At 39.4% G+C, this 13,180-nt stretch overlaps 1 protein-coding gene across 5 annotated transcripts in view; it reads left to right on the top strand.

Moving 5' to 3' along the window:
- Window positions 1–13,180, top strand: part of psd3l (pleckstrin and Sec7 domain containing 3, like) — a 106,190-nt gene that overhangs the window by 55,911 nt on the left and 37,099 nt on the right. For all 5 annotated transcript variants that reach the window (XM_055206805.2, XM_073873900.1, XM_055206806.2 and 2 more), the window contains 3 exons: window positions 1,623–1,703; window positions 2,096–2,208; window positions 2,676–2,734. In XM_055206805.2, coding sequence (XP_055062780.2) covers window positions 1,623–1,703; window positions 2,096–2,208; window positions 2,676–2,734 — 253 coding nt within the window. The remainder of the gene's footprint in view (window positions 1–1,622; window positions 1,704–2,095; window positions 2,209–2,675; window positions 2,735–13,180) is intronic.

The raw sequence follows: 13,180 nt of genomic DNA, 5'->3' as shown, positions 1-13,180 counted from the left end.
TGTCTCACTCTTTTGCTGTCCACATCCTCAGACTTATCCTGTCTCACTGTACTGCTGTCCATAGCCCCAGATGTATCCTGTCTCATTCTACCTTTGTTTTCAGCCCCCAGATGTATCCTGTCTCACTCTTTTGCTGTCCAAATCCCCAGACATATCCTGTCTCACTTTACCGCTGTCCTTAGCCCCAGACATATCATGTTTCACTCTATCACTGTCCACAGCGTCAAACATATCTTGTCTCACTCTTTTGCTGTCCACATCCCCAGAAGTATCCTGTCTCCCTCTTCTGCCGTCCAAGTCCCCTGACGTATCCTGTTTTACTTTACTGTGTCCACAGCCCCTGACATATCCTGTTTCACTCCTCTGCCGTCCAAATCCCAAGACTTATCCTGTCTCACTCTTCGGCCGTCCAAATCCTCAGACATATCCTGTCTCACTCTTCTGCCGTCCAAGTCCCCTGACGTATCCTGTTTTACTTTACTGAGTCCACAGCCCCTGACATATCCTGTTTCACTCTTCTGCCGTCCAAATCCCAAGACTTATCCTGTCTCACTCTTCGGCCGTCCAAATCCTCAGACATATGCTGTCTCACTCTTCTGCCGTCCAAATCCCCAGACGTATCCTGTTTCACTTTACTGTGCCCACAGCCCCAGACATATCCTGTCTCACTCTTCTGCCGTCCAAGTCCCCTGACGTATCCTGTTTCACTTTACTGTGTCCACAGCCCCTGACATATCCTGTCTCACTCTTCTGCCGTCCAAGTCCCCTGACATATCCTGTTTCACTCATCTGCCGTCCAAATCCCAAGACTTATCCTGTCTCACTCTTCGGCCGTCCAAATCCTCAGATATATCCTGTCTCACTCTTCTGCCGTCCAAGTCCCCTGACGTATCCTGTTTCACTTTACTGTGTCCACAGCCCCAGACGTATCCTGTCTCACTCTTCTGCCGTCCAAGTCCTCTGACGTATCCTGTTTTACTTTACTGTGTCCACAGCCCCTGACATATCCTGTTTCACTCTTCTGCCGTCCAAATCCCAAGACTTATCCTGTCTCACTCTTCTGCCATCCAAATCCCCAGACGTATCCTTTCTCACTCTTCTGCCGTCCAAATCCCCAGACGTATCCTGTCTCACTCTTCTGCCGTCCAAATCCCCAGACATCAAGGATACTTCCTTGATACGACATCGGAACAGTCCTTCGACGGACGTCGATGACGTAGCATCCTCCAAATTCTGGCTTCCGAGGATCCTTCCTTGACATTGAGAAATGGCTTCTGTCTAACTCTTCTGCTGTCCACATCCCCAGACATATCCTGTCTCACTCTTCAGACGTCCAATCCCCTGAGGTGTCCTTCTCACTCTTCGGCCGTCCAAATCCTCAGACATATCCTATCTCACTGTTCTGCCGTCCAAATCCCCTGACGTATCCTGTCTCACTCTTCTGCCGTGTTGTCAGCCCCAAAAATGTTTTGTCTCACTCTGCTGCTGTCTTTAGACAGTAAAATATTTAAATTAAGCACCACAAAATAAAATGCATATTTGGCCGCAACAATTTCCGGTAATCTAGTATGGCCTGGTAATTACTTGTCATGTAATAATGAATCCTTTGTTTGTTTTCACAGCAATGACTTCAGTAAGATGGTCGCAGAAGAGTACCTCACATTCTTTGAGTTTACAGGCATGGAGTTGGACCAATCTCTCAGGTATAATTTTTGTCGTAGGTGTGCATTTAATTAAAGGGCTTAAGTGGTCTCTTAATGCACGATTGGCTCCGTAATTAAGTGTTAATTGGCACACTGCCTATTTAGTATAGTTCCAATAAATCTCATCGAATCTTGTGTTTGGACTGGAATGAGAGTTTTTCCTTTAAACTTGTTTGTTAAATAATTTATGCATTTCAGATACTCATCTATAGTTTGTTTAATCTGTTTATGTTTGTTGGGAACATTATTTTTTCCTTCATTAGTCCATCATGTTTCCTGATGTAATTAAAGGATTTTGTTGATTTGTCTGTTGTGTCTGGTGAATCCTCTTCATCAGTCCTCTTGTCATGTGAAGGTTGTGTTAAATTGATGTTTTCTTTTCTCTTGTGCAGATGTTTTCTGAGAGCGTTCTCACTGATGGGTGAAACTCAGGAGAGGGAGCGGGTGTTAATTCATTTTTCTAATCGCTACTATCAGTGTAACCCCACCATCATCACCACACAAGGTACTGCACGAAACAGTTTACATACTGTACACAACATTTGTGTTTTATATTATTTGATTATGAAAAGGGTAGCACAGAGTCAGCATGTCATTATTACAAAGTAAAAGAAAGTCTCATCTTTATCAGGTTTATAAAATGAAACTTTCAGATAAAAACTGTGTTAGTCTCATTCTTCTGTAAGATAATTAAAAAAATAAAAAACAGTTTTGATGTTTTTTAGTAAGTCTTTGTTTCTGACGCACATTTACTATAAGAGTGTCATGTTGCCTTCATAGCAACCGTCTTAGTAACAGCTGACCAATATATGGGTAAAAAGCTACATGGTTTCACTGTTGCTAAGACTGTTGCCATGGCAGTGATATTAGACTTTGGTCTGATGCAGAGATGAATGCATGTGTGATATCAAAAGTAATGTTAAAAAGAATGTTTCATTTTGTTAAAATGACTGTGTGCGTTTGTGTTTTCAGATGAAGTTCATTGTCTAACGTGTGCACTAATGCTGCTCAATACTGACCTTCATGGCCATGTAAGTGACCTCTGATCATCCACTAGACATTTGCATGCTTAATGAAACATGACAGTATCTTCAGTGACCACAGGAACATAACCATCATCTAACCTTATCAAAACAGATTATCAACTGCTTTATAAACTTCAGTGCAGGAGCTCATATGTAACCTTAACATCTAAAGAAAGGAATATATCTTGCGTAGAGAAAATTAAGCGTATCTTTTCATGTAAAATATGTGACTTGTGTTATTTATGATTACTGTGGCTGTGTAATAACTGTTGGTGGTTTGAGTATCTCACAAACAGCTGATCCTCAGTTTCTAGAGTCTCTATAGACCATGATGTAAATAACATCCGGTGAGCCATAGTTTTGTGAGTATAAGGCTGCGTTCACACGGCACCATAATGCGGTTGTCAAACCCGTATTTGACTCCTTAAGACGGTTCCATTCACACGCAGTTCGGCTATTTACGGGTTTGACAACTGCATTCTATAACCGACCTCACACCCGTAACTTTTCGGGTTTCACAACCGTATTTACAGAGAAGCTGTGGCGTGTGAACGGAATCGCACTGGACAACCAGTTGTCTGTCACGTCATTCGTTGCTCTTTGTGTTAAGATAACGTTACAGTGCATGAAAATGACTGCAAACTACGCACCAGAATTGCTCCATAAGGTTAATGTGATGTTATATTACCTTCATAGACGCCACAGAACATATTACATTACGCATAAAATTGCGTGCAGCCCAGTAAGTGAGATGTTTAAACCTTAAACATGGACAATTAATACAATGTTAAGTGTATAATAAAAGGGATATAAAAATTTGCTGTTTATTTACTCACCTTTCATCTTCAGTGACGCAATAAAGAAGATATTTTGCAAAAAAAAACCATCTGTGATTCATATAATGATAATGCAAGGCAAAAGATGCGTCACTTTGAGAGGTAAAAAGCAGATATATCCAATACAAAAGTAATCCCTATGACTCCTGGTGACATTTTTTGCTGCTTGTGAAGCAAATCGGTCGGTTTTTGCAGGATATTGAACGTTATTTACAACATTATCAGCGTCCATACAAAACTGTGGCAACATATAAAGTGCACTTTTTACACTCCTGCTCTTTAGGTGGCGCTAAGAGGCTGGTTTTGCCTGCGGTTGGTAAACCATACTCTCAGCGCCACCTACAGAGCAGGAGCGTAAGCGCACTTCCTATTTGGCTGCGTTAATGCTTTAAATAAAGTTCAATTTCTTGCAAAAACGGATCGATTTGTTTCACAAGTCATTATGATTACTTCTGTATTGGATATATCTGCTTTGGTAAAACGTGCAGTTGCTGAAACTGATTTTATGTTCATTCATTTTGGAAATTAAAACTTTAATAAGGACCACCCTTGTTTATTTTTCTCTGCACAATGGTAAGCGTTACACCAGCCAGCTGTTATTGTTAATTACATAAATAAAGTTTTGCCCATTGCATAAATAATACTTTTTTAAATAATTTCGTCCGTCACTATGGTTACAGGCGCCGCGTGTAACTGGCATAAGGGTTTGAGGTCGGTTGCTCGTTCATACAGGCAGTGTTCTATTTGTGTCTTTAATTTGCTGTGTGAACAGGACACTTCCAGACTCACACCTGTAAGTAAATACGGTTTTCACTCCCGAAATTTTGTCTTGTGAACGCACCCTAAATGAATTGTTAAGACAGAGGAGAATAGCCACGCTGGTCCACACTGACAGGAAGATGAATCCATCTAACCCAAATAACTTTGTTACACAAGTGTTGTGCAGCAAAAACATTTTTTAACTTATGACATGTGACATGTGTTTCACCAGCAGAGGACTAATCTAGCCATCACTACTTTTAAATTATAACAGGAAAGTGATGTTACTGTGTGTATTAGATCATAAAGACGGAAAGGTACTGGATTGTAAATATATCCTGGTTCTGATATATTCTGCTACAACACGCAGATGGAAAAAATCAGATGGTCAGAAAGTAAATAACAGCAATCCATAGATCCATCATGCCCTGTGTCAGGTACTGGTGTGCTCAATATTTTTACTGATTGAGCATTTTTTTAAAGCGATAGTTCACCCAAAAAAGAAAATCATCAAAAAGTCATCATTTACTCACCCTCATGTTGTTCTAAAGCTGTATAAATTTCTTTATTTTGCTGAACACAAAGGAAGATATTTTGAAGTATGTTTCCAACAAGGCAGATCTAGGGCACCATTCACTTCTATAGTATGAAAATAATACCAAGCAGGGCTCCAGACTAACATTTGAGAGAGGTGGCACTGGCGCCACCAAGTTGTAAAGCTGGTGGCGCTGGACCTCAATTTAGTGGCATCAGTCACTAGGTGGTGTAAAAACAAAAAATAAACACTAAAACTAAGTCCAAACATGTTTAATGCATTATTAAATTCATTACAAATACAAATATTTTTTCTCTTTATATACATACATTTTTTTCCATACTCTTAACATTTCATTTTGCGAACGTGTGTAAGTTGCGCGATCTTATTTAATCAATTGCGCTGAATTTATTAAATATCAAAGAAAGCTCTTATATACACATGTACAAAACACTGTGCAGCAAGTTTACTTGCACTACAAGCAGCAGACTCTGACATAATATTAGTTCGCGGCAATTTAAACCTGTTATTTCTCTCGCTTGCGTTAAAACAAAAGCAGAGGGTCTCGCACGCAGTCTCCACAGACCATCCCTTCAAAGTAAACAGAACAGAAGCGGTTGAAAGTGGACAAAAGAGACGGATTTAGAGATATGCACCTGAGATATGATAGAAAGGTTGGGAGGGGGAGCAACAGGAAGAGTGACTGGATGCGCCATAGACGAAATCGCTTGCACATTATATTCATATAATTATATTTAAATTTTGCAGTCGCGCCAGTGCGACCTTTAATAAAAGTAGTCGCATAGGCAGGAAAAATAGTCTCAAAATGCGACTATTTACTCGCAGTCTGGAGCCCTGCTATGTAAGTGAATGGTATGGAATATTTTGATGGGACATGTCCCACCTGCCCATATAGATAAGCCGCGGTTGGTTATTTATATTTAAGTTGCGCGCCATCAAGGGAACTTGGCTTATAGTATATGTACATTTATGCATCCTGTTTTAAAAAAGGCCCACCCACTTAAACATTTCTGGCATCGACCTTGGAGCAAGTTTGTCATCTGTGCATATATCAGTTCTAATGTGACACAGCAACCTGTACATCAAAATAAAATAGATTTATCCAAACTCAGAACAGCCAAAGCTTTTACTTTAAATGCATGTTTATTTAAAAGCAGCATACTGTTACCATGTAATATGTTAACATGTCATCATGCTTAACACTGTGAATCACAATAAATGTAACGTTACTGAAGGTCTGTGACAGGACACATGCTGTAAGACCAACTGTTTTATACTTAGTGCATTTTCAGTACAACCTATTAACTTAACACTTTCATTTAATTCCCAAAGCTGCACATATTAAACAAAAACTATGATGAGGTTTGACTTCTTCCGAAGACGACAACATATCCTGCACGTGCTTGCCCTCTGCTTGCGCATACAAAGCACATTAAAGTGCTTGGTGGTTGTGTTTTGGTTTTGCTCAGGGATTTCAATTGGTTCTTGTAAAGATTTCACCTACATAACTATTAAATAAGAACAAAAATGAGAGAGCGACAAGCCAACATCAAAGTTTGTTTACAAACTTTAACATCTAGTTATTCTTGCTGTCACAAGCTGAAATGCTTATGAATAAATGTGATGCAGATTTTTTGACCTGACGGTAGGGGTTTTAGTGGACCAATCACAGCGCTTGCGGAGGACACATTGTTACGTTTTTGATGATGTGCGTGTCAGGCTACTCACAGCCTACGCATAGCCTATGCCTTAACCACAGCATAGAATCTATGAATGACTATAATTTATGCATAAGTCCTTCAGGAGGCAGGTATAATTATCCTTATCAGAATGATGCATTCAACAGCCCTGTTGTGTAAAGGTACATTCACACAGGGCGTCAGTGTTAATACTTCTCATTTACTTTGAATAAGTGACGTCATGCGTTGCGAAACTGAATTGTGGATCCCTCGGCATCGCCTAGGGTGACCAGAAGTCCCGAAAAATTCGGGACAGTCCCGAAATGTAAGCTGCTGTCCCGAATCCCGAATCCTGCTCTAATTGTCCCGAAAATGATACTGAAGCTGGGGCTGGACACACCCTACGGCCGGCGCATGTTTTCAATTGATTCCAATGGAAACTCGGCGTTTTTCTCAAATAATCAAACAGCTAGCGGGTTTTTTCCACGCTGAAACCCGGCGCTCGGGGTTCAAAAATATTAAACTTTGAGAGAAAAGCTCCGCTCGTCAATGTCAGTTCTCACAGAGTCGTCCAATTACAGTGGAGGGGGGGCGGGACATTACCACAGCAACCAACCGGCTCACAGCTGAAGTATCACAGTTACTAAAGCGCTCGGCTGAAAAACAGCTGGAAACCCCCCCCCCCCCAACGTCTGACCCCCCGTCCCGAATTTCAGCCAATCTCATCTGGTCACCCTAGCATCGCCTCATTGGGATTTCTGCGTCAGCATTTGAACATTTCGTACATTTTTCGAGCGCCAACGCAGGCGTCAGCCAATCCAGTCGCCTTATGCAAATAACCTAGTGCTGGTGCTAGCTAATTACGTTTATGCAAGGCTGGAGAACAGTGGAGCATGCAGTGTTCAAATTATCGGGGGCGTGGTGGTCTTTGATTATAACGTTGATCAGAACCAACAAAAAATGTTGCTTCAGGATCACATTACTTTGTGAAATCATGGTCACCCTATTATGACGAGGGCTTGATCGGGGGGTAGGGCTTAGCAAGGGGATCCCCTTAATAAACATAGTTCAAACACTAGGAGCATGTGTTGTTGTCCACTTTGATTGGCTGTTGTCACCATGATGATCGCGTAAGGGCCACGCATCTCCTGCCAAGCGTTAACCCTGACGTCCCATGTGAATGTACCATAACTGTTAACGAATAAGATCTTATTGATAAGTGTTACCATACAAACTTGAAACCTTACCCAGATGTGTTTTTGGGAAATTCACCCCAATGTACTAAACTAGTGCATCTGAGGTGTCCTATTGTTTTGAAGTATAACATCTGCACAGCAGAATCTGTGAAGCTGAATGTTCAAAGTTTAACCTTTAAATGTTCTTGAATGTGTCTAAATATAACCACACGACCGCAGGAGGGAAAGCTCAGATACTTTACCATCACTAACTCCAGTATGAAAGTAAACCTTCCTCTAAAAAGTGATATATGAGGTGCATTCTGGTTTCTCTAAATTTAGCTCTTCTCCTCTGTCTCCATGGAGTTTGATCATATGTATCCTGTACTTACGTGTTGTGAGTTTGACACGTTTACTGGAGCACATGTGCCGTGGAGACGTGGATGTTTTCAGCCCACGCCGCAGTACTTCTCTAGACGCTTTCCTTTCCAACGTTGTTTAGTTGCATATGATGTGGGTGAACGCATCTGAAAGTTGCACAGCCGTGGATCTTTTCACAAATATATGCCAGACACCCACACACATCAAAAAACTGGCAGCACTTGTACAGAGATGCATTATGAATATTACACAGGTTATAGAGACAGAATGAAGCTCACAGAAACATGTCTGGATCAGATTGGTCTCATACGCTGCTATGAAAGTACATTTTGCAATGAAGATTGTTTGTAGGGGCATTAAGATTTTTGCTGTGTAAAAATGTGTGAAAAAATGAATATTCTGTCACCACCTCGGTGAACCAATCATCATTTCACGTTAAAGGGATAGTTTACTTTAAAATGAAAATTCTGTCATCATTTACTCGTCCTCATGTTGTTCTAAACCTGTATGAATTTTTTTTTCATATATTCTGATAAATGATGGTAAACACACAGCAGATAGTTACCATAGACTTCCATAGTAGGAAAAAAATGGAGTTTAATGGGTACCATCAACTGTGTGCTTACCATCATTTTTCAAAATATCTTCTTTTGTGTTCATCAGAAAAAAGAAATTCATACAGGTTTAGAACAACATGAGGACGAGTAAATGATGACATTTTCATTTTAAAGTGAACTATCCCTTTAATTGCCAAAAATTACAATGCAGAAATCGTAATTAGCACAAGAATAGGCTTCATTTAAGAACTTAAATGTTTCCCAAAACACATGGATACTTACTAAGCAAGGCTGGTTTCTATCTGAGATTAGTTTATTATCCTTAACAGTAACGTTTTATTCTCAGTCTTTGCTGACTTTGTGACCAATGTCAAATGATAGAAAAAAAATCATGTATCACTTAATTATGTATTAAAGTGATGGATGACATGACACACGGGATGAAATGGTTTGTGTGGAGTCATGGTTTATGAAGCAGTCTCTCTGCAGTATCTCGTGCCAGTCTGAACATTTGTCAGTGCCGTCCACCTACAAACTCGGCTGGTGCTGGCAGAAAGAGAGAAATCTGTGGAACAAACAACGGCTGCTCTTTATTTTAGACTGAACATGGCCGCTTCATCGTTTAGCTGATGTTATGTACACCAGAGACGTATCAAAGGTTCAGACAATCAGTATGTGTGATTAATGTGTATAGTGTTAAAATCTAAAAGATATGCGTGAGTAAAGTATAAATTCCATTTCAAATATCATTTTATGCGTTTGCAGGTTTTGTTGTTTTTATGTCTATAGACAACTTCAGCAGCAAAAACATAAACAAATTGCTTTTATAGACTAAACTTTGGGTAGACCTTCACATAGAATCAATACACAGTCTCTCTAGAGTAGATTATTTCTGATAACAACTGAACTAAAGTACAAGTACATTACCTTCGTTTATATATCATATCTAACGCCTATCAACTGCTACACTGAGCTAACGTTACTGGGTGATTTTCACGAAATCCAGACTTAAAAGGTGTCCAGCATCAGATTTTTTTAAGAAGCCATTGATTCATCTTTTGATCTTGCACCTGGTCAAGACTTTTTTGGATGTGCGTATCCTGATTTCTCTTCAAAAAGCCATTGAAGCCAATTTTTTTGCACATATAAGATTAAGGTCTGAACTTACTATAAGAGGATTTAAAATAAAAAGACTATTAAAAATATATTTCCTATAGAATTATTTACATTTTTTAGATTATCATTATAAAAAGTTATCATTACCGCAACATGATATTACACCTCATGTTTGGGTAATGAGAACTTAAAAGTTGTCTAGGTACTTTACAAAATTTCAACTTTTATCTGGAGAGAATAAATAAGAACTGCTTACCTGGTAGCCATCTTGCGTGTCAAAGTCAATTATGTCCCTTCCAAAAAATTTTTTTTTTGAAAATGTTAGTTCCTTGAGGGCTTAAACAATGATTAAAAATTGTTGCGGAGGATGAGAATTTTTTTTCTTGAACAAATTTATATTCTTATGATTGTCTCTACATTTACCAATGATCACCAAATACCACATGTTTCTTTACTGTAAATGTTTATAGTATAACATGCACTGAAGCTTTTTATTCTTTAGATTTTTTTATTATAAATATTTCCATGTCAACGAACCAAAATTCAGTCATGGACACGTGGCGGTAATGACAATTTTTCCCTTAAATGTGGAAAAAAACAAAATTGGTTTGTATGATGTCATTTGAAATCATGTGCAAAATAGTACATGAAGAGATGTTTTTAACTGTATGCTTCTTATTTATCAAAGTGTTTCATGACACCTCATAAGTCTAATTTCGCGAGATTCACTCTATTGTGTAATATTAATGTATACAACAATGTTAGGTACAGGTTCTTAAATTTTTGCCTGGCTGCCAAACCTCTCCACACTGTTGTGATCCATGCTCGTCGTCTTCCATCGTCTTTGGCAAACTAAAACATTTTATTCAATCAAGAGTTATTGCACTACTTTAGGTTGAAACGGGATTCAAAACAATCTCAAAACGTTTATATGTCCATCAGTCGACAGTTAGACAAATTGTCTATAAATGGAGACAGTTTAATACTGTAGCTACTCTTCCTAAAAGTAGGTGCACAGCCAAGATGACTCCAAAGGCACAATGCAGAATACTCAATGAAGTAAATAAGGACCCACGAGTATCACTCAAAGGCTTGAAGACATCATTGGAACTGGCACACGTCTTTGTTTATGAGTCTACCATACATAAGTCTTTGAACAGGCACAGTGTCTATATGGTAAAACACCACGGAGGAAGCTGCTACAAAAGAGCACCTTGGCAAACTATAGTGCTACTGGGAAAATATTTTATGGACTGATGAATCAAAAGTTAGCTTGTTCGGGAAAAATACCATGGCGCAAAAAGGGCACAGCTTACCAACATCAAAACATCATCCCAACAGTGAAGTATGGTGGAGGGAACATTATGAATTGGGCCTGGACCACTTGCCATCATCGAGGGGGAAATTAATTTGCAAGTTCAACAAAATATCCTACAAGATAATGTCAGGGTGGCTGTCCACCAGTTAAGGCTCAGTAGAAGTTGGTTGATGGAGTAGGACAATGACCTTAAGCATCAAAGTAAATCCATCACAGACTGGCTTAAGAAAAACAAAATGTGCCATTTGGAGTGGCCTAGTCAAAGCCCAGACTTTAACCTGTCAAATGACCTCAAGAGAACAGTTCACACTAGACTTGTTGAGGTTAAAGCAGTTTTGTAAAGGGGAATGGGCTAAAAATTCCTTCTGAACGATTTGCAGGTCTGATTCAGAACTACTAAAAGCTCTTGCTTGAAGAAATTGCTGCCAAAGGAGGTTCATCAAGCTATTAAATCCAAGGGTTCACTTATGGCGCTCTTCTATTGCATTGTACCCCACGGGTCATGTCGTGTCAGCTTATTTCACTTTTGCTCGGTTAGCTTTTTAATTGAGTTTAGTATCACTTCAGAGTGGGAGGGATTATAGGCGTGTCGTTATATTTGTGCTGCCTACAGCTGTGACATCATAAGTGAGAGCGATGTGGGAATGCTATACATCCCCATACATTCATTTATTGCTTAGTCCACCACAAAGTCAAAATTGACCACCATAAATGTTTGTACATTGCGTTTATCATAACCTCTGTCACACATAACAGTTTTTGTAAAAACACCTGTTGACGGGCTCTGCTGAGCCTCATTTAAGTTGCAACAATGCCGTACATTCAAACCTGTGCGTCGCGAACGTGCTGCCACAAACCTCAGCAGAACCGGTGTGTGGTGGGTGTTCTGGCGCAATATGGCTGCCGTCGCATCATCTAGGTGGATGCTGCACATTGGTGGTGGTTGAGGAGATTCCCCCATTCATATGTAAAGCACGTTGAGGCCTGCAGAAAAACGCGTTATAAATGTAAACGAATTTATTAATTATTACAAACCGCAAGCTTGGAAAACACTTGTATGGTGTTCCTGATTCTTAACCTGTGGATGTTTTTCATCGCTAAAAGGGAATTTGGGAACTTGCATGAAAGCACAGATGACAACAGGTTTGCTCGCGACGCACACACACGAGAGTAAAGCTCGTCACGATTCTACCAGACCAATCAGTGATCTACAATGTTTTCATGTCACGTTTTAGTATCAGCTCAGGTGGGGTACTATGCAGTGGACAAGCACCATTACATTTTCCTCCAGCACTGTGAATGTTTAATGGGTGTTTTCAAAAAAGACACAAGAAACTAGAATTATTTGTGTGTTGTCAGCTTATGCACATCGTGTTTGTCTATTGTTGTGACCTAGATGAGGATCAATTCACTGTAAACCAGATTTTTATAAGGGTTCACATACTTTTACTTGCCACTGTATCTCAAGATGTCACTGCTAATAAGACTAAGTGCTGATGATAGGTTACTGCAACATGCAGCATTATTAATATTGTAGTGAAAATGAAATCATCAGTTGCATTTTACATTTAAATTTCATAGGGATGATGCATTGTCACTGTGAAAATTACAATGAAATTTAAAGTTTTCTACAATTTAAATTTTATTTAAAATTGGCAGAATATGCCTTACATGTATAAAGTATATACTGTATATGCAGTATATTGTATTATCTTTACATTTCTTAAAGACCCAGTAAGATTTTAAGGTTCCTATTACTGTTTATAAGTTTCGGACAACAGGTTTAAATGCATGCAAGGTCAAAAAACACTTTCATTTTCTCAAAATATAAATTTAATATTACCCCATTTCTCAGAGATCCCCAAATGATTCGTGCGAAGCTGTTCAACGACTCAGTCTGCCTAAACCACATCTTTCAGTTGCCTACTCTGGTCAACTGACACAGTCTCTGCACCATCCAACAATAGCAACATGTATTGACCTAGTGCTAGCATGACTTACTGAGAAGCCGTTATCGACATCATATCAGTCATTATTAATCCATGCAATAAAAACAACGACAGACACTAACATTT

This window comes from Misgurnus anguillicaudatus, chromosome 12 (assembly GCF_027580225.2).
Source record: "Misgurnus anguillicaudatus chromosome 12, ASM2758022v2, whole genome shotgun sequence".
Taxonomy (NCBI): Eukaryota; Metazoa; Chordata; class Actinopteri; order Cypriniformes; family Cobitidae; genus Misgurnus; species Misgurnus anguillicaudatus.
Note: the sequence above shows the minus strand (reverse complement) of the source record. Positions and strands in the feature narration are given on the sequence as shown.